The following is a 27,516-nucleotide window of genomic DNA, read 5'->3' on the forward strand; positions in this document are numbered from 1 at the left end:
TTGCCAGGCTGGGAATTTCTCGGTGTTCCTTGGCTCAAAAAATTGCTTCATGAATTTTGCTGTGACCTCAGGAGCTGCTGAGAGGGGTTAATTGATGGAGTTAATTGATGGAGTTAGTTAACTGATGGAGTTAATTGATGGAGTGGGTTGGGTTGGAAGGGACCTCAAGGCTCACCTCATTCCAACCATGGCAGGGACAGCTCCCACCATCCCAGGCTGCTCCAAGCCCCATCCAGCCTGGCCTTGGACACTTCCAGGGATCCAGGGGCAGTTCCAGCTGCTCTGGGCATCAAAGATCATCTGCTTCCATATTCTGGGATTTATCTGTTTCCATATTCTGTGATTTCCACACTGAACTGTGCAGTTCCCTCCTGTTCACCTCTGCTTTAATTTGTTTTGCACCAAAAAAAAAAAATTTTAAAAATTGGGGTTTTTATCCCCTCACTTTGCTTTTTTTTTTTCTCTTTTCAGGCTGGGTGTGAGGGTGTGTTTAATTGTAGGCTGATTATTTCTGGTGTTTAATCCAAAGTTCCTCTCCCAAAGCAGGGCTGTGGCTGTACAAAAGTCACATTGCCTTAAATTATCGTCGCTCCAAATGGAATCTGATGGTCAGCAGCTCCTTGGGAATGCACGGATCCCTCCTGAGCTGGATCTGGGAAGGGTGTGGAGCAGCTGAAGGAGCTGGGAAAGGGGCTCAGGAAATGGAGAAAATGATCCCATGATTCAACAGAGAGATAGAGAACTCCATGAGGGAAAGAATAACGTTGCCATGTAAAGAAGCAAATGTAGAATACCAGTGAATAGGGTTGGGCTGGAAATTCAATCCCAAACTTTACCTTCCCTGCTAGAGAAGCCTTTCAAAGGAGCCAGCAAGGGTAGAAATCTTTGACATGGCACAGGAATCTCTGCTTGAGGCCGTGGGACACAGGGATGGTGGGGATGGCGCCTGGAGATCCAGGAGATCTCCTCACAATCCCGGTATTTAATCCAGAAGTGTCTCAGGGCAGCCTGATTTCAAACTGTGCCATCACCCCAGGCAGGATCAGCCCCAAAGTGCTGCTTGGACTAACTGGGATGGTTGGGAGGCACTGCCTCAGAGTGGGGTGGGATGTGGGACTGCAGAGGGTTCTCTGGTGGCTGCAGGGAGGAGGGTCAGGGCTAAAAATACAGCGGGGGGAGTGATGGAGCTGGAGCTGCTCTGGTGGCTGGGATGAAACCCCAGGAGGTGATCAAGGAGGTCTCAGTGGGAAGGAAAGGATCCATGAGCAGCTCATGGGTGTTTCCTGTGGTTTAATTCCTTTTTACAGCCCCAAGAGATGAAGTTTGGAGTTAGACCTGCATTCCTGGCTGGGATAAAATCCCAGGAGATTTTCCAAGATGGTCTCAGTGGGAAACCATCCATGAGCAGCTCGTGGGTGTTTCCTGTGGTTTAATTCCATTTTACAGCCCCAAGAGATGAAGTTTGGAGTTAAACCTGCACTCGTGGCTGGGATAAAATCCCAGGAGGTTTTCAAGGAGGTTTCAGTGGGAAACCATCCATGAGCAGCTCATGGGTGTTTCCTGTGGTTTAATTCCATTTTACAGCCCTGAGGGATGAAGTTTGGAGTTAGACCTGCACTCCAGACTGGGATAAAATCCCAGGAGGTTTTTCAAGATGGTCTCAGTGGGAAGGAGATGATCCATGAGCAGCTCATGGGTGTTTCCTGTGGTTTAATTCCATTTTACAGCCCCAAGAGATGAAGTCTGGAGTTAGACCTGCATTCCTGGCTGGGATAAAATCCCAGGAGATTTTCCAAGATGGTCTCAGTGGGAAACCATCCATGAGCAGCTCATGGGTGTTTCCTGTGGTTTAATTCCATTTTACAGCCCCAAGAGATGAAGTCTGGAGTTAGACCTGCACTCCGGACTGGGATAAAATCCCAGGAGATTTTTCAAGATGATCTCAGTGTGAAGGAGATGATCCATGAGCAGCTCATGGGTGTTTCCTGTGGTTTAATTCCATTTTACAGCCCTGAGGGATGAAGTTTGGTTGCTAGACCTGCATTCCTGGCTGGGATAAAATCCCAGGAGGTTTTCAAGGAGGTCTCAGTGGGAAGGAGATGATCCATGAGCACCTCATGGGTGTTTAATTCCTTTTTACTGCCCAAGAGCTGTGGTTAAGGAACAAAACCAAAGCATGGCTCCTCTGAAGAGGTGGGGACTCACCTGAGGGACATTGTGGTGACCAAAAAGGACCCTCCCACCTGTGGCTCCCAAGCAGCTCCTCACTCCCAGCAGAGATAAATTCTCCTGGACTCTGCAGTCACAGGAATTCTCAGCCCAGAGCAATCCCTTCCCAGGAAAATGTCTCCTGGTGGTGGATGAAACCCCTCAGATCCACCTGGGAGTTCAATCCATGGCAGGAACACTTTGCTCCTTGATCCACTCCTGAATTAGAGGTGGAGGGATCACCCAGAGCTGGGATGGGAGCACACAGGAGGCTCTGGATGGGATGGAGAGCATCTTGTTGGGAAGGATGACAGTGTGACAAGAAGGTCTCACAGATGTGTGTGCTTGGCAGAAAGATTTTGGAATGTGGAGTCTGATGTAGGAATAGAGATGGAAGCAAGTTTTGATACAGAAGAAAAGAATTGCTGAGCCAGCCTGACTGGATAACCAAGGAGCAAAGGGTGAGTTAGTTAGAAGGGGTTTTATGGCTCAGAGCAAAGGATAAACCCACCCCAAACCAGGAGATGTTTTTACCAAGCAGGAAGAGAGCACAGGCAAACAAGTCAGCAAATGTGGCAAGCAGAAAAAAGGGCTCAGAATTTCCCACTGCAGGAAAAAACTGAAAAACAACTTCTGGCTTAAACTGTGATGTACTGACTGTGAGTGACTGGAGAGCAGTGCCATGAATATGGGAATTACAGGAGTTATGATTGGCTATAAGGGATAGATTGGTTCTTCTGTGTGAAGATGCTCAGCAAAGAAAAGTATAAAATTCAATGTAACCAAACCCAAAGGGTCTCCAGGCCTGCCTGCAGCTGGAGCTGACAGCTGTGGGCACAGCTCTGTCACCCATGGCCCTGGGCTGCTGGGACATCTTGGATACAATAAACTGCATTTTGGATACAACAAACTGCATTTTGGATACAACAAACTGCATTTTGGATAGAATAAACTGTATTTTATATACAATAAACTGCATTCTGGAGAGCCCCCTGGAGTCCTGCATCTCTCATTCATGCTCTCACAAGATCTCAAATTTAACCTCTCTTTTTCTCTTGGCAGCCACGTCTCCAGGCCAGGACAGCCATGGCAGCCTGGAGCACCTTCCTGCATCCGAGCAGATCCTGCAGAGCCTGAGCGAGCTGGCCAGGTCCTTCCAGGAGATGGCTGATCGCTGCCTGCTGGTGCTGCACTTGGAAGTCAGGTAAAAACCTGGAATCTGGGGACGGAGGGGCATCTTGGGAGGCTGCAGGTGGAGGCACAAATAAACTTGTCCACGACAGCAGCAAAGGTGAGTCCAGGAATGCCAGATCACCAAATCGTGGGTGATGGAGGCAGGGCGCCAAAAGTGGAATTTCCTAGGGAGGTTTTTATCTTAACTAAGAGAGAATTCAGGAAGAAATTCCCTAATTTGGGTGTGGTGAGGTCCTACCAGAGCAGCTGGGGCTGCCCCTGCATCCCTGGAATGTCCACAGCCGGGCTGGACAGGGCTTGGAGCAGCCTGGGATGGTGGGAGGTGTCCCTGCCATGGCAAGGGGGGCACTGGATGATCTTGCACGTCCCTCCAACCCAACCCACTCTGTGATTCCATGATTATGTTTCAGAAACCAGAAAAAAAATGTGATTTCTGGGGATTTTGTCCGTCCAAAACAACACAATGGTGTTTGCACAGTCTAACAGGTGTCTCCACAGGTTTGGGGGGTTTTTTTGGGGGTTTCAAATAGGAGCTTCACCTTCCACTTCTTCAAACAGTAGCAGGAACTGGGGAACCAGCTGGATTTTTTCCAAGGGCTGGGTAATTTCATGCCTTCACATGCAAAGATCAAAGGCAGCAAATCCCTTTCTTCAGGCTGCCAGCTGCCCACTCCAGGGCTGGGAAGAAGTTTTTCCTTGGAGAACTGTTCAGGCCAGGTGAATTCTCATTGCTTCCCTTTGCTCTGAGGCGTCAGATAGAAGGGGTATCACCAACATGTTCTATGAAAAATCCTTTCCTTGGGATTTTCCCTCCTGAGAAGCTGAGAGGCCTCAGGAACAAACTGTGACCAAAGATTCTCTGCTGCTGTGGGATGCAGCAGGTGGGTCTGGGATTGGTCTCACCTGGTTGTTTCTCATTGATGGCCAATCCCAGCCCAGCTGTCCAGACTGGCTCGGTCACAGACAAACCTTTGTCATTCATTCCTTTTCTATCCTTAGCCAGCCTTCTGATGGAATCCTTTCTTCTCTTCTTTTAGTAGAGTTTTAATATAATATAGATCATAAAATAATAAATCAGCCTTCTGAACATGGAGTCAACTTTCTCATCCCTTCCCTCACCCTGGGACCCCTGTGAACATTGTCACAAATGGTGACCCCGAGGAAAGAGCCACCACAAAGGGGGATGTCAGAGCTTTGATGGATCATCAGTTTGTTCTCTGGTGACACATCCCAAGCCACGTCCTGTCCCTGTGTGCTCTGCTGGATCAGCATGGAGCTCTGGGAAAAAAACCCACATTAATTCTTGTCAGCACTCCTTCATCCTGCCATCCATCACCTGCTGGGCTTGGGAGGATTTGAGGAAAAGGTGGTGGAAGTGTGGAAATGGAGCAGTTTTCCAGCTGGGCTGAAGGAGCCCAGGCTCGTGGGATGGGTGTCTGGCCTCTGTGGGTTTTTGTCACACTTGGGTTAAGCAAAAATCCCTAAAATGGAATTCAGGGATAAATCCTGCTGGAATTTAGAGCAGAGCATTGCCCAGCTCCTCCGGTGCTTCCAACTGGAGCCAAGTTTGGAGCTGTGAATTCACCAAACCACGTCACTGTGTCCAAAGGGTGGAAGGGGTTGAGGAGAGGTGGTGGCATCAGGGAAACCCCGGGGGGGTGGGAGCTCTGTCACCGACATGTTCTATGAAAAATCCTTTCCTTGGGATTTTCCCTCCTGAGAAGCTGGGAGGCCTCAGGAACAAACTGTGACCAAAGATTCTCTGCTGCTGTGGGATGCAGCAGGTGGGTCTGGGATTGGTCTCACCTGGTTGTTTCTCATTGATGGCCAATCCCAGCCCAGCTGTCCAGACTGGCTCGGTCACAGACAAACCTTTGTCATTCATTCCTTTTCTATCCTTAGCCAGCCTTCTGATGGAATCCTTTCTTCTCTTCTTTTAGTAGAGTTTTAATATAATATAGATCATAAAATAAAAAATCAGCCTTCTGAACATGGAGTCAGGATTCCCATCTCTTCCCTCATCCTGGGACCCCTGTGAACACCGTCACAGGAGCTCCCCTGGATCCCTCACTCTGCATTTCCAACCACCTGCAGTAACTCTGGTGCCTGTTCCTGGCAGGATTCTCTGATCCTACACCCATTCCCTGGATCTGTGCCATGTCCAAGGTGCACAGCACAGTGGGAATCCATCCACAGAACCCCTGTGGGTTGAGAGACACTCAGAGCACATCTGGGAATTTATCCCACCTCTGGCTGCTGCAGGTGCAACCTGAGGAGACACCAGAACAGCCAGGGATTTGGGAATTGTCTCCTTGAATTCCCCAGGAATTTTGGGAATTCCACACAATTATCCCCTGACTTTCCCCTGCCTCAGAGCCCACGTTCACTCCAGATGCAGGTTGGTGTTGTCTTCTCCTCCTCCAGTGCCCCTGAGGTCACTGAGATCCTGCTCCTTGGATTTGGATGTGCTTCCTTAGAGGAGACATTTGGCACAGCCAGATCATTCCCCAGGCCATGGAATCACATCCTACAGTGCTGGCAAGGTTTGGGTTGGAAAGGACCTTAAAGATCTTCCAGGGACACCTTCCCCTCTCCCAGGGTGCTCCAAGCCCTGTCCAGCCTGGGAATGGAAGCAGTTTTTGTTGGAATAGCCATGAAATTTTAGATTAATGTCTGTTAATGTCTGTTGCAGGATTTTCATATTTTAAACAATTTATAAAATTATATATAAGATGCTTTTGCTCTGGGAATTACCCTAAACTGGACTTGCTTGTGATGGCCACCTCAAGGGTGTTTTCCAGGGAATGTGGAAGCCAGGACATCTCTGGCACAGCTTTGGGCCACTCTGGTGGGAACTTCCTGTCCCCCTGTGCTGGCCCCGAGTTATGCCCCGAATTCCAGGGATTCTCCCTCAGGCTTTGATTTGTTCCCCTGGCAGGTGAATTCCAGCATCATGGAAAGGTTGGAAAAAACCTTTAAGACCATGAGGTCCAACCATTCCCAGCTCTGCCAAGGCCACCACTGACCCGTCCCCAAGTGCCACCTCCACATGGCTTTAAATCCTCCAGGGATGGGGACTCCACCCCTGCCCTGGGCAGCCTGTGCAGGGCTGGACAACCCTTTCCATGAAGGAATTTTCCCTAAAATCCCACCTAAACCTCTCCTGGTGGAAGCAGAACCCAGCCCTGTTCCCACTGGGTGACTACAAGAGCAGAAGGAGCTCTGCTGTGGATTTTTCTGGATGCAGCAATTTCCTCTCTGGCTGTGAAAGAAGCAACTTAATTATGGCTTTTTGGGGAGTCCTAAGAGGGGATTAAACTGCATGGAATTCCTCCTTCCATGGAGGGGGGAATGTTGGGATTTAATTGCGTGGAATTTATCTTTCTGTGGAGGGATGATGGCTGGGCACGTTGGGATTTAACTGTGTGGAATTTCTCTTTCCATGGAGGGGGGAAAGTTGGGATTTAACTGCATGGAATTCCTCCTTCCATGGAGGGGGGAATGTTGGGATTTAACTGCGTGGAATTTCTCCTTCCATGGAGGGATGATGGTTGTTGATGTTTGAATTTAATTGTATGGAATTTCTCTTTTCATGGAGGGATGATGGTTGGGCATGATGGGATTCAACTGCAAGGAATTTCTCCTTCCATGGAGAGGGGCAAGTTGGGATACAAGTGCATGGAATTCCTCCTTCCATGGAGGGGGGCAAGTTGGGATTTAATTGCATGGAATTCCTCCTTCCATGGAAGGATGATGTTTGTTCATGTTGGAATTTAACTGCATGGAATTTCTCCTTCCATGGAGGGATGATGGTTGTTGATGTTTGAATTTAGTTGTATGGAATTTCTCTTTTCATGGAGGGATGATGGTTTGGCTTGTTGGGATTCAACTGCAAGGAATTTCTCCTTCCATGGAGAGGGGCAAGCTGGGATACAAGCGCATGGAATTTCTCCTTCCATGGAGACGGTTGGGCACATTGGGATTTAAGTGCATGGAATTTCTCCTTCCATGGAGGGATGGTGGTTGGGCACGTTGGAATTTAACTGCATGGAATTTCTCCTTCCATGGAGGGGGACAAGTTGGAATTCCACTGTGTGGAATTTCTCTTTCCATGGAGGGATAATGGTTGGGCACGTTGGTGAACAGGAAGGAGTTGCAGTAGAGTGAAATGTTTGGGAATAGGCACAATCTTGGAATTTTGAAGATCATTCCATGACCCCTGGCTCGCTGGTCCTGCCGGCGATCCCTTTTATGAGGTTTTCATGGAAGGAGTTCTTGTTGGAGGACTGGTATTGGATGGGAGGTTGGGGAATCTTGGGAAAATTCAGTGGGATGATGGAGGTCAGATCTGTCACCAAGAGTCTGTTGGATCCATCCCTGAAGATGGAACAACGACAAGAGGAGGATGCCTGTCACTGTAGGACACGAAAGAACACAGGCACACAGCGCTGCTCTCAAGGTGAAGAGAAAAGGGACATTTATTTTCTGACTCCAACATTCATAGATTTATAGATAACATTTACAGATTTCCAAAAGTGGCAGTGGATTGGAGGGCGGCAGTGCCACCTCCCCAATGACACTGGGCAAACCAACAGCCCATCAAATTTCTCCTCCTCCATAAAAGAATGCAAAACAATGAGTTATTTACAAAAGGTGTGTGAGAAAGCTCGTTACAAGAATGTCAACATCAGAAGGCTCAGAAAATCTTAAAAATCAGGGTGACAGATGCCTTTAACACAGACATCACCACCCATCTCCTGAAGTTACTTTTTACCAGCTTGAGGGAAGGGAAAAACTTTGGAAAAGCCACTTTGCATCCCAGGAATACTTTAAAAGGGGGGTTGGCTGCATTGTGATGTTCCTCCCTCGTGCCCCACAGGGTTCACTGTTTCCACTACCTGATCCCCCTGGCCAAGCAAGGGAACTACGCCATCGTGGCCAACGTGGAGAGCATGGACTACGACCCGCTGGTGGTGCGGCTCAACAAGGACATCAGCGCCATCGAGGAGGCCATGGGGGCCAGCCTGCAGCAGCACAAGTTCCAGTACATCTTTGAAGGTCAGGCTCTTCCCAGTCCTTCCTCCATAAAGGGGTTTCCATTCTCATCCCAAAGCTCCAGGATTCCTGTAGGGGATGAAGCAGAGTGAGGTGCTGCTGTCACCTACAGAGCATTGAGTGAGAGCCGTGTGGGAGAGCTGGGGGTGCTCACCTGGGGAGGAGAAGGCTCCAGGGAGAGCTTCCAGCACATTCCAGGGCCTGAAGGGGCTCCAGGAGAGCTGCAGAAGGACTGGGGACAAGGCCTGCAGGGACAGGAGCCAGGGAATGGCTCCCACTGCCAGAGGGCAGGCATGGATGGGATCTGGGCAATGAGGAATTCCTGGCTGGGCTGGAACTGCCAGAGCAGCTGGGGCTGCCCCTGCATCCCTGGAGTGTCCCAGGCCAGGCTGGACATTGGGGCTGGAGCAGCCTGGGACACTGGGATTGGAATGGGATGGGATTGAAGGTCCCTTCCCACCCAAACCATTCTGGGATACTGGGATTTGGGACACTCAGAATCCATCCTGAGGGATTTTTATGGAAGTTGGGGATGGAGAAGGGAAGGGAGACCCTTCCTGGAGTCCTGAGATTCCCAGTGAAGCCCCCAGATCCCAAAATTCCTTCCTAGAGCAGAGTCGGGGTGGGGATGGATCCAATCCCAGGCTGGGAGAGCTGGGAATGGAGGGAATTCCCTGGGAGAGGGAGATTGGGGTGGGATTTTGGGAAGGGATTTCCAGAGCAGCTGGGGCTGCCCCTGCATCCCTGGAGTGTCCCAGGCCAGGCTGGACACTGGGGCTGGAACAGCCTGGGACACTGGGAGGTGTCCCTGCCATGGCAGGGGTGGCACTGGAGGGGCTCTGAGGTCCTTTCCCACCCAAACCATTCCAGGATTCTGTGATTCCCCATTTGTTCAAGAAGAGGGAAGTGGCTCCACACAGAGCCACGGGGACCATTCCCATCCTGTTGATGTTTAAATTCATACTCATGGTTCTCCTTAAACCCAGGCACCTCTTAATCCCAGGTCTGGGATTTACAGATGCCCCACCCTTTCTCCCTGTACATTAATTAAATCCTTAATTTAGAACTTTAATTTGCCTCTGGGCTTGCTCAGACCTGTGCAGTGTAAATCAGGCTGGGTTTTTGCTCTTTGTGATGTGGCAGGAGTGGCTGCATCATTTTGGGGGTGGCTGTGTCCCCCAGCCCCCAGCTGTGCCCTGCTGACATCCTTCAGACACAGGAAGCTGAACAGAGAGGGGTTGTGCATCAGGGGCTTTGGAATGCAGCTCATTCCTGCTCCTGGAGACTGAACTTACCAGGAAAAACAGGGAAACACCACCCTGGAGAACGGATTAAAAACAGATTAATCCCCTGTGGTCCTGCAGGAGCTGCAGTGACCCATTGCTCTGCCCAGGCAGGGCGAGGGACTGGAAGGCACATTGTGCAAAGCCTGGCTAAAAATCACTGGTTGTGATCACACAGCTCTGAGTTTTGGGGCAGTTTTGTGGTTTTACTGAAGAGGTTGAAAGTCCTGAACTGCACCCCTAAGATTACTGAGGGTTTCCAGTTAAAACCCAATTATCCCTCAATCCAGCTCACAGGCACCATTTACAATGCACATTTTGGGGGGTTTTACCATGAATCACTGGCACGAAATCTCTTCCCCTCGTTAGGAAAATTAATCCACAAACACCGGAAGTTTAGGTCCAAAAAGGAGACAGAGGAGTCCTTTTACTTTATTCCAGTAAAGGGAGAGGCCATGGGGCATTCCCCTGGGATCTCTCACATTTTTGGAGAACACAGCCTCCTTTTATCCCAATTTCCAGCCACATTTCCCTGCTCTCTTTCCCCATTTCTCAGACACTTGAGAGGTTCAGACTTCCAGGAATGCTTGATACCAAAGATTTCCCTCTAATGTATAACCCTCCCTTTTCATTTTTAATTCTTACAGAACTTAGGGGTTTTTCCCCATTGGCTGAGGTACTTGAGAGATTCAGACTTCCCAATACACCTGATACCAAAGATTTCCCTCTAATGTATAACCCTCACTTTTAATTTTTAATTCTTATGGAATTTAGCGGTTTTTCCCCGTTTCTGAAGCACTTGAGAGGTTCAGACTCCCCAAAACACCTGATACCAAAGATTCCCCTCTAATGTATAACCCTCCCTTTTCATTTTTAATTCTTACAGAATTTAGGGGTTTTTCCCCACTTCTGAGGTACTTGAGATGTTCAGACTTCCCAATACACCTGATACCAAAGATTTCCCAAAAATTCCCTCTAATGTATAACCCTCCCTTTTCATTTTTAATTCTTATGGAATTTAGGCAGTTTTCTTCCCCATTGTTTCTTTCATCTCTCAATGTCTAATATTATCAGCAAACCCAAAGTTAATTAATAAAAGCAAATATCTTTTTCCATTCACCAATCAGTGGAATCCTTCCCATTGTTCTTTTTCTCTCCCAGAGCTGGTTTTATCCACCAGTAGACCTGGAGTTTATTTGGAAAGACAAATCTGCCATTCAAAATCTGCCATTCCAGTTCTGCCATTCCAAATCTGCCATTCCAAATCTGCCATTCCAAATCTGACATTCCAAATCTGCCGTTCCAAATCTGCCATTCCAAATCTACAATTCCAAATCTACAATTCCAAATCTGCAATTCCAAATCTGCAATTCCAAATCTGCAATTCCAAATCGGCCATTCCAAATCTGCAATTCCAAATCTGCCTTTCCAAATCTGCAATTCCAAATCTGCCATTCCAAATCTGCCATTCCAAATCTGCAATTCCAAATCTGCCATTCCATATCTGCCGTTTCAAATCTGCAATTCCAAATCTGCAATTCCAAATCTGCCGTTCCAAATCTGCCGTTCCAAATCTGCTATTCCAAATCTGCCGTTCCAAATCTGCCATTCCAAATCTGCCATTCCAAATCTGCCATTCCACATCTGCGATTCCAAATCTGCCATTCCACATCTGCAATTCCAAATCTGCCATTCCAAATCTGCCGTTCCAAATCTGACGTTCCAAATCTGACGTTCCAAATCAGCCATTCCAAATCTGCAATTCCAAATCTGCAATTCCAAATCTGCCGTTCCAAATCTGCCATTCCAAATCTGCAGTTCCAAATCTGACGTTCCAAATCTGACGTTCCAAATCAGCCATTCCAAATCTGCAATTCCAAATCTGCAATTCCAAATCTGCCGTTCCAAATCTGCCATTCCAAATCTGCCATTCCAAATCTGCCGTTCCAAATCTGACGTTCCAAATCTGCAATTCCAAATCTGCCCTTCCAAATCTGCCATTCCAAATCTGCAATACCAAATCTGCCATTCCACATCTGCAATTCCAAATCTGCCATTCCACATCTGCCATTCCAAATTTGCCATTCCAAATCCGCCGTTCCAAATCTGCAGTTCCAAATCTGCAATTCCAAATCTGCAGTTCCAAATCTGCAATTCCAAATCTGCCATTCCAAATCTGCAATTCCAAATCTGCCGTTCCAAATGTGCCATTCCAAATCTGCCGTTCCAAATCTGCCATTCCAAATCTGCCATTCCACATCTGCAATTCCAAATCTGCCATTCCACATCTGCAATTCCAAATCTGCCATTCCACATCTGCCATTCCAAATCTGCCATTCCAAATCCGCCGTTCCAAATCTGCAGTTCCAAATCTGCCCTTCCAAATCTGCCATTCCAAATCTGCAGTTCCAGATCTGCCATTCCAAATCTGCCATTCCAAATCCGCCGTTCCAAATCTGCAATTCCAAATCTGCAATTCCAAATCTGCCATTCCTCTGCCTCCCTTGCAGGCTTGGGCCACCTCATCTCCTGCATCCTCATCAACGGCGCGCACTACTTCAAGCGCATCAGCGAGTCGGGCATCAAGAAGATGTGCAGGAACATCTTCATCCTGCAGCAGAACCTGACCAACATCACCATGTCCCGCGAGGCCGACCTGGACTTCGCCAGGTGAGCGCGCACCTGGCCTCTGCCGCTCCCCCGGGAGCTCGGGGGCTCCTCCCCCTCGGGGTCTCTGAGCTCAGGGTGACCCCCGGATGTGTCAGAGAGTCGCTGCGCCCAGCCCGGCAATGAGGAATGAGAAATTCCAAATAAGAATTCCAGATAAGAATTCCAAATAATTCCGAATAATTCCAAATAATTAATTCAGAATAATTCCAGTGGCACTGAGGAAAATTCCTTTTTCTCCAATCAGATCCATCCCTAAAACCCCCCAGCAGCCAAAGAATCCCAAAGAACCCCAAATAAATCCAAATATTCCAAATATTCCCAAAGAATTCCAAATAATTGCAAGTGTTTCCAAAAGATCCCACATAATTTCAAAGAGTCCCAAAGAATCCCAAAGAATTCCTTTTATTTCCAGTGGCACCGAGGAAAATTCCTTTTTCTCCAATCAGATCTATCCCCAAAACTCCCCATCAGCCAAAGAACCCCAAAGAACCCCAGATAATTCCAAATATTCCCAAAGAATCATAGTGGCACATAGGAAAATTCCTTTTTCTCAGAACCATCCCTAAAACCCCAGAGGAGCCAAAAAATTCCAAATATTTCCAAATAATTGCAAGTATTTCCAAAAGATCACACATCATTTCAAAGAGTCCCAAAGAATCCCAAAGAATTCCTTTTATTTCCAGTGACACCGAGGAAAATTCCTTTTTCTCCAATCAGATCCATCCCCAAAACCCCCCAGGAGCCAAAGAATCCCAAAGAACCCCAAATAACTCCAAATAATTCCAAATATTCCCAAAGAATCCCAGTGGCACCAAGGAAGATTCTTTTTCCAATCAGATCCATCCCTAAAACCCCACAGGGCCCAAAAATTCCAAATATTTTCAAATAATTCTGAATAATTCCACTGGCACCAAGGAAAATTCCTTTTTTTCCAATCAGATCCATCCCTAAAGCCCCACAGGAGCCAAATAAATAATGCCAAATAATTCCAAATATTTCCAAATACTCCTAAAGAATCCCAAATAATCCCACTGTCAGGAGTCAGGATCCTTCTGCTCTCGTTTCAAGGTTGTTTATTTGCTGTTATCTATAACATTCTTTCCCTGAGCTGCTGAGGTCTGTCCAGCAGGACGGACAGAGGGACACTGACCACCTTGGGGTGGTGTTATCTTTTTATACTAAAAACTGCCTGTGCTTTATTCACAATAATGTTCCAAACCCCATCACCTATGCTAGATGTCGGAACCCAGGACATCCCTCTGGCTGTCCTGGATGGCTCCAGCCCCTGCCAGGGGGCTCAGAGACCCTGGCACAGAGCCCAAGACCCCTGCGCCTTGGATTCTGACCCATGGAAAAAATTACCAACCTTGTATGAGGATCTGCAAGCCATGAAAGTTTGAGTAGAATGATAGTTAGTTTGTCACGGGGTGAAAATGTAGAATTTTGGGGATTTAGAATGGGGCTTCAGGGGGCAAGATGGAGGAATCTGGGTGTGTCCAGCCTTGCTCCTTCTTCTTGGCCTCCACCTTCTGGGTGATGGTGGCACTTTTGGATTGGTTTAAGGTAGATAAACTGTCGAGCTCTCAGACTCTCTGCTGCTCAGAGTGACTCTGAGATATGTGCAAGTCTCCTTTTTCCCAGCCTAGCAGTCGAAGAAGGAGTCAGAGCTCTTCTGTTCTCGGTCTCAAGGTTGTTTATTGTATCTATGACATTCTTTCTCTGGCCTGCAGAGGTCTGTCCAGCAGGTCAGACAGAGGCACTCTGACCACCCTTGGGGTGGTGTTGTCTTTTATACTCAAAACTACGTGTTCTTCACCCTGTGATAAACTCTACCACTGTCTATTTCACACACCCGTAGATTCCAATTCGTCCCAAAGTCTTGGAAGGTTCCTCCATGGATGAACGTCCAGAGCAGAGTTCTCCTGGGGGTCAGGACTTCTCAGGACAGGCAGAGAAACATTCCCTGCTGGGTTCCAGCAACGCAAAAGTCTCAGGTGGCCAGATGAGTGGCAAGTCCAACAGCTGGAGGTGTTGGTGGCAATTTTGGCTTTCCTTTGGTTGGACAACGTGGAATCAGAGCATCAGGGGGTTGTTGAGGTCAGGGAGGATCTCCAAGGCCATCAAGCCCAGATGTGGATCAGTTGAGGCTGGTGTGAGGTCCCACCAAGTGTCTGTGCTTGGGGCTTCTCCAAGACCAAAACCCAGGCAGGGAAAAGCTTCCAAAGGTGGGGAGTAGCACTTAAACAGGATGAAACTGGGGCTTGGATTTATTCCCAGGTGAGAAATGTTCTGGTTTGTTGAAGGCTCAGGGTCACCAGATCCAGGTTGGCTTGAAGGGACACCCTTGAGTTCTGTTACCTTGGAATAGCAGGAACAGCAAAATAAACCCCAAATAAACCCCAAATAAGCCCAAAAGTGGTTGTGGCAGACCCCCTGCAAACCTCTCCCACATTGTGGGGTCTCTTCCCCCGAGGAGGACTGAGGGATGAGCAGGTGAGGGTGAGCCCTGAGCATGGCTTTGGCAGCTGGACTCAGGGCTGGCTCAGATCCTGCCAGGTCAGAGGGGACAGCTGAGCCAAGAACAGCCAAAGGAAAGGTCTGGAACTTGGACATGGAGGAATGGGGTCCGGTGAGAGAGGCTTGTGTGGAACTGGGATCTGACCCACAAATGGGGTCCAGTGAGAGAGGCTTGTGTGGAACTGGGATCTGACCCACAAATGGGGTCCAGTGAGAGAGGCTTGTGTGGAACTGGGATCTGACCCACAAATGGGGTCCAGTGAGAGAGGCTTGTGTGGAACTGGGATCTGACCCACCACGAACAGATCTGACCCACAAATGGGTTCAGTGACAGAGGCTTGTGTGGAACTTGGATCTGACCCACCACGAACAGATCTGACCCACAAATGGGGTCTGGTGAGAGAGGCTTGTGTGGAACTTGGATCTGACCCACCACGAAGGGATCTGACCCACAAATGGGGTCTGGTGAGAGAGGTTTGTGTGGAACTGGGATCTGACCCACGAATGGGGTCCGGTGACAGAGGCTTGTGTGGAATTTGGATCTGACCCACCACGAACAGATCTGACCCACAAATGGGTTCAGTGACAGAGGTTTGTGTGGAACTTGGGTCTGACCCACCACGATCTCTTGGTGCCATCTCTGCTGCTGGAGGCTGAGTGAGGAGGGAGGCTGGAGCTCCCCGGGTGAGTGCCTCGTTTGTTTGGGGTCTCTTCTGGGGGTGGCTCCTCACTGAATTCATTGCTTCAGATCACCACTGGCATCAGGAAGCTGAGGATGCTGAGGCCTGCAGGAGGGGGAGGGAGGAAGATCCATCAGAAACTCTACAAGGAATAAACTTCCCAGATTCCATCTTTTCTTAAAGGACCATCCAGTGGAGAAGGAATTTTCCTGATATCCAGCCCTAAATTCCTCTGGCACGACTGGAGGCCGTTTCCTTGTGTCCTGTCCCTTGTTCCTTGGGGGCAGAGCCTGACCCCACCCTCCCACAGCAGCTTTGAGCAGAACCCTTCCCACCACATCAACTCAGCCACGTTTCTTTTATTGCTTTCACAGCTTCATCACTTCCCTTTTGTGGCACAATTCCATGCTCTGTTTGATTTTTAGTTCTTCAGATGACTCCTGAATGTTTAAATGTTTATTACCCAGATCCTCCTTTGACACAAACAAGGCTCTGGTGCATCCCAGGCCTGCCCTGCTCACCTGAATTCACAATCGGGGACTCCAGGGTAGCCAGGTCTACTCAAACTGTTAAATAAACATAGCAGCTCCCCTCCAGAAGGCATAAAACAACATCAGGCTGGATAAAAGTGATTTGTACCTCTGTGATACAGCTCAGGCAGGAATCTGTAAATGCTCTGAGCTGTGGATAACTCTCAGCTTGCCCTTTTCCAAGATAAAGTGGTTTTTTTTTTTTTCATGTCCAGGAGCAGTGGCAGAGCTGCTGGAGAAATCCTCCCTTCCCCCTGCACCTCCTGGGATAAATTCCCTGCCTCACTGCTCCAGGGAGCTGGAGGGTCAAGGGGAGAACAGGAGACCCCCAGCCCTGCCTGGATATTTCTGTGTCCATCACACAGCAGCAATTAGCCACAATTAACAATCAGTGCATCACTCTCCACACTCCCCTCTCCATGCTTTAAATCTGAATTCTGGAGCAGGTCCCTTTCCTCAAAGTGAGTCTGTTTGAAATCAGCTAGGAGGAAAGGCCAGGTGAGAAAGGACCAGAAATTTTGGGTTTTTTTTTTCCTGGGATAAATTCCCTGCCTCACTGCTCCAGGGAGCTGGAGGGTCAAGGGGGGACAGGAGACCCCCAGCCCTGCCTGGATATTTCTGTGTCCATCACACTGAGGGTTCAGCAGCAATTTACCACAATTAACAATCAGTGCATCACTCTCCATGCTTTAAATCTGAATTTTGGAGCAGGTCCCTTTCCTCAAAGTGAGCCTGTTTGAAATCAGTTTGTAGGAAAAACCAGGCCAGGTGAGAAAGGACCAAAAGTTTGGGTTTTTCCTGGGATAAATTCCCTCCCTGCCTCACAGCTCCAGGGAGCTGGAGGGTCAAGGGGGGGACAGAAGACCCCCAGCCCTGCCTGGATATTTCTGTGTCCATCACACAGCAGCAATTAGCCACAATTAACAATCAGTGCATCACTCTCCACACTCCTCTCTCCATGCTTTAAATCTGAATTCTGGAGCAGGTCCCTTTCCTCAGAGCGAGTCTGTTTGAAATCAGCTAGGAGGAAAGGCCAGGTGAGAAAGGACCAGAAATTTTGTTTTTTTTTTTCCTGGGATAAATTCCCTGCCTCACAGCTCCAGGGAGCTGGAGGGTCATGGTGGGACAGGAGACCCCCAGCCCTGCCTGGATATTTCTGTGTCCATCACACAGCAGCAATTAGCCACAATTAACAATCAGTGCATCACTCTCCATACTTTAAATCTGAATTCTGGAGCAGGTCCCTTTCCTCAAAGTGAGCCTGTTTGAAATCAGTTTGTAGGAAAGACCAGAGGAGGTGAGAAAGGACCAAAAGTTCTTTAAGGTTTTCCTGAGCATCGTGCTTTTGATTTTTTGCTTTTATTTTTCCCTTCTGATGTGGTCTTCAAGGCTCTTTAGAGGCCTCAGAGAACACTGGGCATCCCTTGCTCCTCTGCTCAGTGACTTCCGGCAGTGGAAATCCCAGCCAGGGAAGCTGGAAGGGGAAACCCTTTTTCCTCTGAAGCCAAACTCAGGTGGAGGACTCAGAGCAAGCCCAGGTAACACCTGTTGGTCCTGGGGAGGCTCTTGCTGTTGAAACTCCATTTTTCCAAAGCTCTGTAACCTGCAGGTGACAACAGCAGCATTGGCTGCTCTGGGAGCAGTCCCACGGCGAGGGGAAAATGTGTTTTAAATGAGTTTTGCTTCCAGATTCTCAGTTCAAGGCAGGGGAAGTCTCAGCAGAGCATCACAGAGCACATTTCCAGCAGAAAAAAAACAAAATTAAATTGCCAAGTGGTGTGAGGAGTTTTTTCCACCAGGAGGAAGGGTGAAACGGGCTGGTTCTGACTGCTGAGGTGTCACAAAGGATTTGTGGCATTTGCTAAATTTCCTGCAAATGTTAATAGGTTTTTCACTCCTGTGTGTGTTCAGTATCCAGGGCAGCAGAAATACAGGAGGCTGTTGGGGCTTCCACTGCTTTATTAAAGAAAAAGCAGGATTTTCTCCCTGTGGAATACCCAGGCGTGTGCTGCGAAGTCTGGGACTGAGCCTGACTTCCAAATAGCTCCAAATTACCAAAGTTTCACAGCCAGAATTAGATTTGTAGCATGGAAGGGATAAAAACTTCAAATCTGAATTCCTGCTCAGGTCCTCTCCCTTGTGTCTCCTTCCCTCCTCTCCCTCTATCCCCACCCGAAATTCTCAGGGGTTTTATCAAGATTTCATCAGAGGTGGTCACAAAGGGGGGGGATTCTGCTTCAGGCTCACCCTTCAATAAAAAATCACTGGAAGAAGTGGTTTTCTGAGTCAGGCAGGTGTCCGACCTGAGTGCTGTGGAGAGTGAGCTGAGGTGGCTGCAGAGGGATGAAATGGGGACATCTTCTCTAAGGAGTGTCACTGTCACCTGGGAAGTGAGCAGTGCTGGCACTGTCCCTGGCTCTCAGGATCCTCCCCTGCAGAGGGGTCCAGAGGTGTCCCCACACCTGGAGTGAGTTGGAGCTTTCCCTGTGCTGCCATTCCAGGTGTTCCCAGGGCCACCCCTCCTGCAGGGACCAGGAATCTTTGCCTGCTGTGGGTGACAATATCAGGAATATTGGCTGGGACATTCCCAGGATATTGGTTGGGACATTCCCAGGAGTATTGGCTGGGATATTCCCAGGAATATTGGCTGGGACATTTCTGGGATATTGGCTGGGACACCTCCAGGAATATTGGCTGGGACATCTCCGGGGATATTGGCTGGGACACCTCCAGGAATATTGGCTGGGACATTCCCAGGAGTATTGGCTGGGACATTCCCAGGAGTATTGGCTGGGACATCTCCAGGGGTATTGGCTGGAACATTCCCAGGAATATTGGCTGGGACATTCCCAGGAATATTGGCTGGGACATCCCCAGGGGCATTGGCTGGGACATTTCTGGGGTATTAGGTGGGACAATGCCAGGGATATTGGCTGGGACATTCCCAGGGATATTGGCTGGGACATCTCCAGGGGTATTGGCTGGGATATTCCCAGGAATATTGGCTGGGACATTTCTGGAGTATTGGCTGAGACATTCCCAGGAATATTGGCTGGGACATCTCCAGGGATATTGGCTGGAACATTCCCAGGAATATTGGCTGGGACATTTCTGGAGTATTGGCTGGGACATTCCCAGGAATATTGGCTGGGACATGTCCCTGTGGCAGACGTGGCACCTCATTGGCACTGCTGGTGGCTCCCTGGGAGATGGGGTGGGGGGGAGCCATCAGAGCTCCACTCCTTCCTGGTTTGGCCATCAAGAAACCCAAATCATGGACTCACAGGATCATGGAAGTTGGAAAAGATTTCCCAGCCCATGGAGTCCCAGCTGTGCCCAACCCCCACCTTGTCCCCAGCCCAGAGCTCTGAGTGCCACCTCCAGGTGTTCCTTGGACACCTCCAGGGCTGGGGACTCCAACCCTCCCTGGGCTGCCTTTTCCAGTGTTTAACAACCCTTATGGAGAAGGAATTTTCCCTAAAATCCACCCTGAGCCCAGCCTGAGGCCGTTCCCTCTGCTCCTGTCCCTGTTCCCTGGAGCACAGCCCAACCCCCCCGGTGTCCCCTCCTGGCAGGGACTTGTGCAGAGCCACAAGGTCCCCCTGAGCCTCCTTTGCTCCAGGCTCAGCCCCTGCCCAGCTCCCTCAGCCCCTCCTGGGTCTCCAGACCCTTCCCAGCTCCCTCAGCCCCTCCTGGTTCTCCAGACCCTTCCCAGCTCCCTCAGCCCGTCCTGGTTCTCCAGACCCTTCCCAGCTCCATTCCCTGGACCCTCTCCAGCCCCTCCTGTTTCTCAAAACCCATCTTTATTCCAAGGCCAGGTTGGACAGGGCTTGGAGCACCCTGGGATACTGGAGGATGTCCCTGCCCGTGGCATGGGGTGGCTCTGGATGATCCCAAAGTCCCTTCTCACCCAAACCATTCCATGCAAGGGGAGGATGGGAAGGTTTAGGGTGGAGGATGCAGCTGCAGCTCGAGCTTTTCTCAAACCCACGTCAAGCCTGCATCACTGCTGGGCTGGTACCGGGGCTGTGCTGCCGGGTTTGGATCCTCAGCCCTCCTGTCCTGCCAGGCTGGGCAGGTTTTTGTTGGAATTTCCCCAGATTTCTGCGGTTCCCCGGCAGCAGGGATCAGCAATGACCTGCTGCCATCTACTGGGAGCCGCCGAGGGAAAGGGAAGCGTTCAAACATCCCCGTGCTCTGCAGGAAGACTTTTCCTTGCCAAATCTTAATTCTCTGCCTGATTTCACTCTTGACAAATACTGTGGTTGTGCCTGGGCGCCCAGGCTGCCTGAGGGTGGAGCTGGTGGAGGGAATGTTCCTCTGGGAGCCACCTCTGAGCTCCTTTTGTGTGTGGAGAGCATCAGGTCCAGCAAATCCTCACCTGGGTGCTTTGTTCAGAGTCAGGTGTCTCTGCAGAGCTCCTGAGGGGCTCCCCTGCTGCCTTTGGGTGAGGGGAGTATCTCAGGTGTTCTCCTTGGGGCTGCCCTCAAGCCAGGACTCAGTTTGGGGTGTTTAGGATCATTCAGTTCGAGCAAACCCCACATGAGCTGAGGGCACAGGGCACTCTGTTCCCCCTCTTCATGGCCGAGTTGTGAAAGGTAAAAACCCCCAAATCTCCACAGTCTGGATCCCAGGAAGGATCCCACAGGGGATGAGGGCCAGGAGAGGCCCTGCAGGAGAAGCTTGTGGAAGGTTGTGCTGTCTCCATCCAGGCTGGGCTCCTGTGTCTGCAGCCTGGCTTCGTTTGGGCTTGCAGCTTTTAATTAACAAAGCTGCTTTGGTTTTCAATTAAGGACTCGGTTACAACAAAATCCGTATTTTCTTTCCCTTTCTTTCCCGCCTTGTTTGCTCCCCCCTGTCGTTTCTGCTGAGCTTTGATCTCAGTGCAGGTTTAATTAGCTGTAATTAGTGGTTTCGCCGCATTAACCGAAAATCAGAGGATTAAAAACCACCCCTCAGCTCCATGGCCTCGTCCTCACCTCCCTCCTCCTGCTGGCCCAGGGGGATTTGGGATCAGAGGGTCCCTGTGTGGCCCTTGCCCAGAGGGGGGCATCCCAAAGCTCCACCTTTTTCTGGGATCATTGAAAATCCCCCATCCGTGGATTCCATTCCCTGTGAAATCTGCCAGGAGTTTTAGGAGGGCACCAGTCTGTGCCTTCCCAGCATTCCTGAGAGCATTTCTTGGGGTGTCTCCCTGCTTTCAGTACATTTGGAATCATGGAATTGTTTAGGTTGGAAAAGCCCTCCAAGATCACTGAGTCCAGCCCTGCCCAGGCCACCAGTGGCCCATGTCCCCAAGTGCCACATCCACATGGATTTTAAATCCCTGCAGGGATGGGGACTCCAACCCTCCCTGGGCAGCCTTTTTGGGAAGGAATTGTCCCAAAATCCCCCCAGCCCCTCCCCTGGCCCAGCCTGAGGCCATTCCCTCTGCTCCTGTCCCTGTTCCCTGGAGCACAGCCCGACCCCCCCGGCTGTCCCCTCCTGGCAGGGACTTGTGCAGAGCCACAAGGTCCCCCCTGAGCCTCCTTTGCTCCAGGCTCTGCCCCTGCCCAGCTCCCTCAGCCCCTCCTGGTTCTCCAGACCCTTCCCAGCTCCCTCAGCCCCTCCTGGTTCTCCAGACCCTTCCCAGCTCCCTCAGCCCCTCCTGGTTCTCCAGACCCTTCCCAGCTCCCTCAGCCCCTCCTGGCTCTCCAGACCCTTCCCAGCTCCCTCAGCCCCTCCTGGTTCTCCATTCCCTTCCCAGCTCCCTCAGCCCCTCCTGGTTCTCCAGACCGTTCCACACATCCTTTGGCCTTTTCAGCCTCTCCAGCTTTCCCAAACTTTCAGCTTTTCCTGTCCTTCAGGAGCTCCTGGAAGCTGGGGCGTGGCCAAGCCCTTTGCTGAATTTTCTCAGCACAGGATGGAGAAGAGATTTTGGAATATTTTGGCGATTTTGGAAGATGTGACTCTTCTCCTCTCCATGGATGTGCCCAGTCCTTCTCCTCAGGGCTGCTCTCCAATATTCCCTCCCCAGAACAACCCTTGAGGCTTTACACCCCAGAGTAACTGGATTAGGGGCTGAACTCTCCCAGCACTCCTCTTCCCTGGCTGGGGGAGGTCACAGAGCACCCACTCTCCGTGGGGATGGCTCCAAGTGCCAGGAGGAACCATCTGGAAACATCAGCAGGCTCCTGGAGGCCCCAGTCCTGCTCAGCCTCGCCTGTGTTGGCTCAGTGTTTTATTTTGATCAGGCTTTCAGCCCTGCCCCGAGGCGCTGTTAATCCTCGCTCTGTAACCTTTAAAGAGCGAGGTTTTCATGTTCTCTGCAGTGATTTTCATTGCCTGGACTGGGATGTCTGAGCTGCTCCGAGGAAAGGGATTAATTCAATTTTCCTAACCTGGAAATGGACTGAAAAACAGAGAGGCTTCATTGACTTTTCCTCGCTGGGTTCGTGGCGTGCTAGAGAAACAATCAATGGGGTGAACTTCTCAGCAGGCAGAACCTGCTGTTCCCATTTCCAGGCTCAGGAAGAGGGGAATAAACATTTTTAAGAAGTCTGTTTTGGCCAGAGCACGTTCCTCCCCAGCCTTAAAACCATCAGGCTATATTCTCCTGGAAATGAGTTCCAAACAAATCCCTCATTTATCCCCGAGGTGACAGTCTTTTGCTGATACATGCTTTCTGGAGACTAATAAGTTTTGAATGTCTTTTGGGGGGGAGGAAAGAAAAAAAAAAAATCAAAGTAATTACTTTGTGTTCCCAAGCTCCTTATTTGTGTAGGTGCCTGTGTGTTTATCTCCCTCTGTCATGCTGCATTGCTAATGGTAATTAAAGGCAGGGGATTTTTCTTGCTGGAAGTTTTTTTTCTTCCTCTTTTCCACCTTTAGTGATTTTGGCCTCGGTGATGATGCTTTGCCCCTGGCCAGTCACTTGTGGAAGTGCTTTAATAGAAGGTCTGAGTCCAGGAATTCTGCTTGCCCAGCTGGAATTGGATCACTTGGTTTATCCAGCCCTGTGCAGTGTGAGGTGGGCGCTGCTTTTTTCAGGCTGAGGTTTGAAAGCACATCCTGCAGGTGTCAGTCCTGGTGGCCACTGTCCTCTCTGTGGTGGCTCTGGGAAATCAGGGAGAACTTGTCAAAATTTGCTTTGTTTGCACAGAATTTGGGTCGGATTGCCACAAGGTTTGGGACCCCGGTTTGTGTTAAAAGTCTCTGTTTCAGCCCGTGTGTCAAAGGATCAGTCAGAGCTCTTCATTTCTCGGTCTCAAGGTTGTTTATTGTATTTTATCTATAAAATTTTCTCCCTGCCCAGCCCAGGTCCGCTCAGCAGGACAGCCAGAGGCACTCTGCCTGCCCTGGGTGGTGTTATTTTTACATACTACAAACTACCTGTACAATATTTACAATTACTTTCCAATACCCATCATCTATATTAGACAGTGGGTTTCTACTCTAAACCAATCTGAAAGTGCCAACATCACCACTGAAGATGGAGGTGGAGAAGAAGAGGAAGAAGAAAGGCTGGACACTCCCAAACCCCTCCATCTTCTCCCCAGAAACCCCTATACCAAAAATCCTAAAACCCACATTTGCACCCTGTGAGTACTTTATTCTTACACCGTTTAAACTGCCGTGGCTTTTATCTCTTCATGTAGAGGTGGCAGTTTGCTCCATGGTTCATAATCGACCCCACTGGTGTTCTGGGCTGTGTGCCAGGGTCTCTGAGCCCCCTGGCAGGGGTCCTGGCAACTCCAGACTCCCAAAGGGATGTCCTGAGTTCCGACAAATTTGGGTTGTGGGTGGTGGCAGCAGATATACAGAGCAAACCCACGTGGTCTGTGGTCGGCAGTGGGGTGGGGTGGGCTCCCCACGGGCTCTGGATCCTTGTGAAACCCACCCAGGCCGGGCTGGCTGGGGCTCAGGGGCTGGGACGAGGTTCCCAGCCTTGCAGGGGACTTCAGTCTCTCCCTGCACTTCATTTCCCACAGGAAACGTGGAAGGTGTTTTGTTGGGAAGAGGTTTTGGCTGGGAGGAGGCCACAGGGCTTTCCCTGCAGCCCCCCCAGGCTGCAGAGTCTTAGACCAGGTCTAAAGTCTGGATCAGGAGGCCAAAGCTGCAGTTCCAGGTGGTGTCCAGGTTCTGATGAGCTTTTCATCCCACAGAAATATGGGGATGAGTATGAAAGCTCACTTTAGGTGCAGGTAAAGCCTCTGTGTGCGTGTGGTGGATCCACCACTGCCGTTAGCAGGGTTTTGTGTGCACAGAGAGCGGCTTCGTTTGCGGGCTTGCTCTCGGACTTCCCCAGGAACATTCCAGCAAATCCTCTCCTCCCTGTGCCATTCCCCTGATTCCTGCACTGCCACAGCCCCAGGCTCTGGAATCCCATTGAGCATCACACCAGGGGCTGGGCTGGAGGCAGCAGCTGCAGGGGGGGAAATGGGATCCAGTGGAACTGGAAAGGGGATTCAGTGGAACTGGAAATGGGATCCAGTGGAGCTGGAAATGGGATCCAGTGGAGCTGGAAATGGGATTCAGTGGAGCTGGAAATGGGATCCTGTGGAGCTGGAAATGGGATCCAGTGGAGCTGGAAATGGGATTCAGTGGAGCTGGAAATGGGATCCTGTGGAGCTGGAAATGGGATCCAGTGGAACTGGAAAGGGGATCCAAGGGAGCTGGAAAGGGGATCCAGTGGAATTGTGCCAGGTTTGGGCACAGGGCTGGTGAGGTGAGAGAAGGGAGAAGGGAGAAGGGAAAGGGGAAAAGAAAAGGGAGAAGGGAGAAGAAGAGGGAAAAGGGAAAAGGGGAAAGGGGAAAAAAGAGGGAGAAGGGAGGAGGGAGGAGGAAATGGAATGGAAAGGAAATGAAAGGAAAGGAAAGGAAAGGGGAAAGGAAAGGGGAAAGGAAAGGGGAAAGGAAAGGGGAAAGGAAAGGGGAAAGGAAAGGGGAAAGGAAAGGGGAAAGGAAAGGGGAAAGGGGAAAGAAAAGGGGAAAGGAAAGGGGAAAGGAAAGGGGAAAGGAAAGGCGGTGTTCCCCAGGAGCTTTCCCAGGAAAGGTGTGATCCCCCGAGCTGCATTTCGGTGTGGTTGCCATAATTACCCTCTGACCTCCACCCTCCAGCAAGATGAGACAGCCCAAAAGGAGAGCTGTGATTTTTGCAGTAAAAAAACCAAAAAAACCAAAAAACCCCAAATAAACTGAGAAATTATTCTCGAAGTGCCAAAGGCGAGAGGCTGCGGGGCAGGAACGAGCGGGGAATGCAGATCAGGCAACGCCGGCTATCCAAGGTGGAGCCTCTGACATTAAAAATTCCAACTCAAATGCGGGAAACGTGGAGTGAAGGAGGTGAATTATTGATGGGGAGCAGGGATTACCATATCTGACAGATGGAGACTGTCTGAGAACATTTTGCAGAGTGGCATCTGCACCGTGCCTGATTGGCGTCCCTGAACTTTCGCGCGTCAGATGTCGAATATCAACACACAAACCCTGATGTAGCAATTAAATCTGTCCTCTGATGAACCTGGGCCTCGCAGCCAGGAGAAATCCACACATTCCGAGGATGTCCAAATGCCTCAGTTCTGATTTTTTAGGGAGCTATTTGAATAACTGCATCCAGAGCTCTGCATTGAACACACGCACGTCTGATGATGTCGACGTTTAGATATGTTCAGGAAATTATGTGCAGCTTATCACGTCTTACTCCAATTTTACTGAAGGCTGTAAAGCTCCCCTTGTCTTTTATCATTTGTGTTCCAGATTTGAGCTCAAATAACACAGAGAAGCTCTGAAATTCAGCTGCCACCTCACGTCACAGAGGTGCATTAACACCTAAAGCTGAAATGGGTCTCTCGAGTAGATCTTCTCCTAGGGAAATCGCAAATCAGACAGAATTCCACCTCATCATGTGTGGGAAAACAAAGAGGAGAAGCAAAGAAGTGCAGATAAGAGCAAGTTGGATGCTTTGGTGGGGAACAGCTTGGATTGGGAAGAAGCAAGATATAAAATATGGCTTTTTAAATAGGATTCAGTGCCTTCAGATCCTTAGGTTGTTTTCCTAAGCCCAGCCCAAGGTGGGAAATGGGTGAATTTTTGTGCCATCTGTTAAAAGTGGGGTGCTGGAGGAAATGCAATTTTCCTTCATGGAGAATGCACAGATTTTGGGAATCATCAGGAAAATGTGCTTTTAGTCCCTAGGGGGGGCTTTCAGGGGTGGAATCTGGCATTGGTTACTCAAGGAGCATCACTATTAGGAAAAAACTCTTCAGCCAGAGAAGGGCAGTGCTGGAATTTCCATCCCTGGAGGGACTGAAAGCCATGTGGCTGTGACATTTGGGGACACGGTCAGTGGTGGCCTTGGCAGTGCTGGGAATGGTTGGACTGGATGATCTCAAAGGGCTTTTCCAATGGTTCTGTGATTCCATGATTCTGTGGGGTGGCTGTTGGTGGGTGGGATTCACCCCGTTGGGCACACAAGGAGCTCCCATCATAGAATTGATGAGGTTGGAGGGGACCATGGTGGGGTCCTTGGTCCTTCTCACCCTCAGAGCAGCCTTTGAGAGAGAAGTTCTGGATGCAGTGTCTCCAAAGTGCCTGGGGAAATTCTCAGATGGGAACAGCGAGAGGTTGAAAAAAACGTGAAAAAATTAAAAAATTACTACGGAAAACTCCAGGTTCAGCTCTCGCAGCAGAGTCCTCTGGGGAGCCTGGAGGTTTTGTGCAGTTGAAGATGCGTCTCTGGGAGGAGATGAAAAGCAGTTCAGAGAATTGCTGTGCTTTTGATGGCTCTGAACTACTCCAGAAGCAGTGCAGGGACTCTCTCCTCACTCGGTGGGGACCAGTTTTGTTTCCAAGGCGCTGCTGTTGCGCTGCACTGGAGTCTGCCCATGAAAAGTGCCGAGCAAAGGGATGCAACTCCAGGATGTTCCATGAGTCAAACTTGTTTTTTCCATGCAGGGGAGAGCGGAGATAGAAACCCCATGTATTCTGGGTTTTACCCTGCACTGACATTGCCTTGATAATATGTTCATTTAAAATGTTCAGATTTGTGCTGTCTGGCAAAAAAAATAGTGTAGGGAGTCTCTGTTGGATGAAAAAGTTGGGATAATTGGAGCTAAGCCCACCAGGAATGGTCAGCAGAGGCCACACTGTGCTGCCCACAGCAGTGTGGGAGCTGCTCTTTTAAGGGTGGTGGGTTTCAATCCCTCTAAACACGACTTTTGCCCTCAGAATGATTGAGGGGAAAAGCAATTTCAACCAAAAATGCTGGAAATGAGCAGCAGCTGCCCATAAAAACCTGTGGCCTCAAACCTGGAGGTTTCCAACATCGGGAGAAGTTGGGATGAAATGTTCCTCAGGCCAGTGGCCACCACAGAAAGCAAGGAGGAGAGTGCTGGAGCT

The 27,516-nt window shown here is 49.8% G+C and overlaps 1 protein-coding gene across 1 annotated transcript in view; it reads left to right on the plus strand.

The window, feature by feature from the left end:
- Nucleotides 1-27,516, plus strand: part of EXOC4 (exocyst complex component 4) — a 366,741-nt gene that overhangs the window by 327,199 nt on the left and 12,026 nt on the right. Inside the window, exons 15-17 of the mRNA XM_059847577.1 lie at nt 3,271-3,412; nt 8,282-8,460; nt 12,251-12,410. Coding sequence (XP_059703560.1) covers nt 3,271-3,412; nt 8,282-8,460; nt 12,251-12,410 — 481 coding nt within the window. The remainder of the gene's footprint in view (nt 1-3,270; nt 3,413-8,281; nt 8,461-12,250; nt 12,411-27,516) is intronic.

Source organism: Haemorhous mexicanus, chromosome 5, assembly GCF_027477595.1.
Source record: "Haemorhous mexicanus isolate bHaeMex1 chromosome 5, bHaeMex1.pri, whole genome shotgun sequence".
Taxonomy (NCBI): Eukaryota; Metazoa; Chordata; class Aves; order Passeriformes; family Fringillidae; genus Haemorhous; species Haemorhous mexicanus.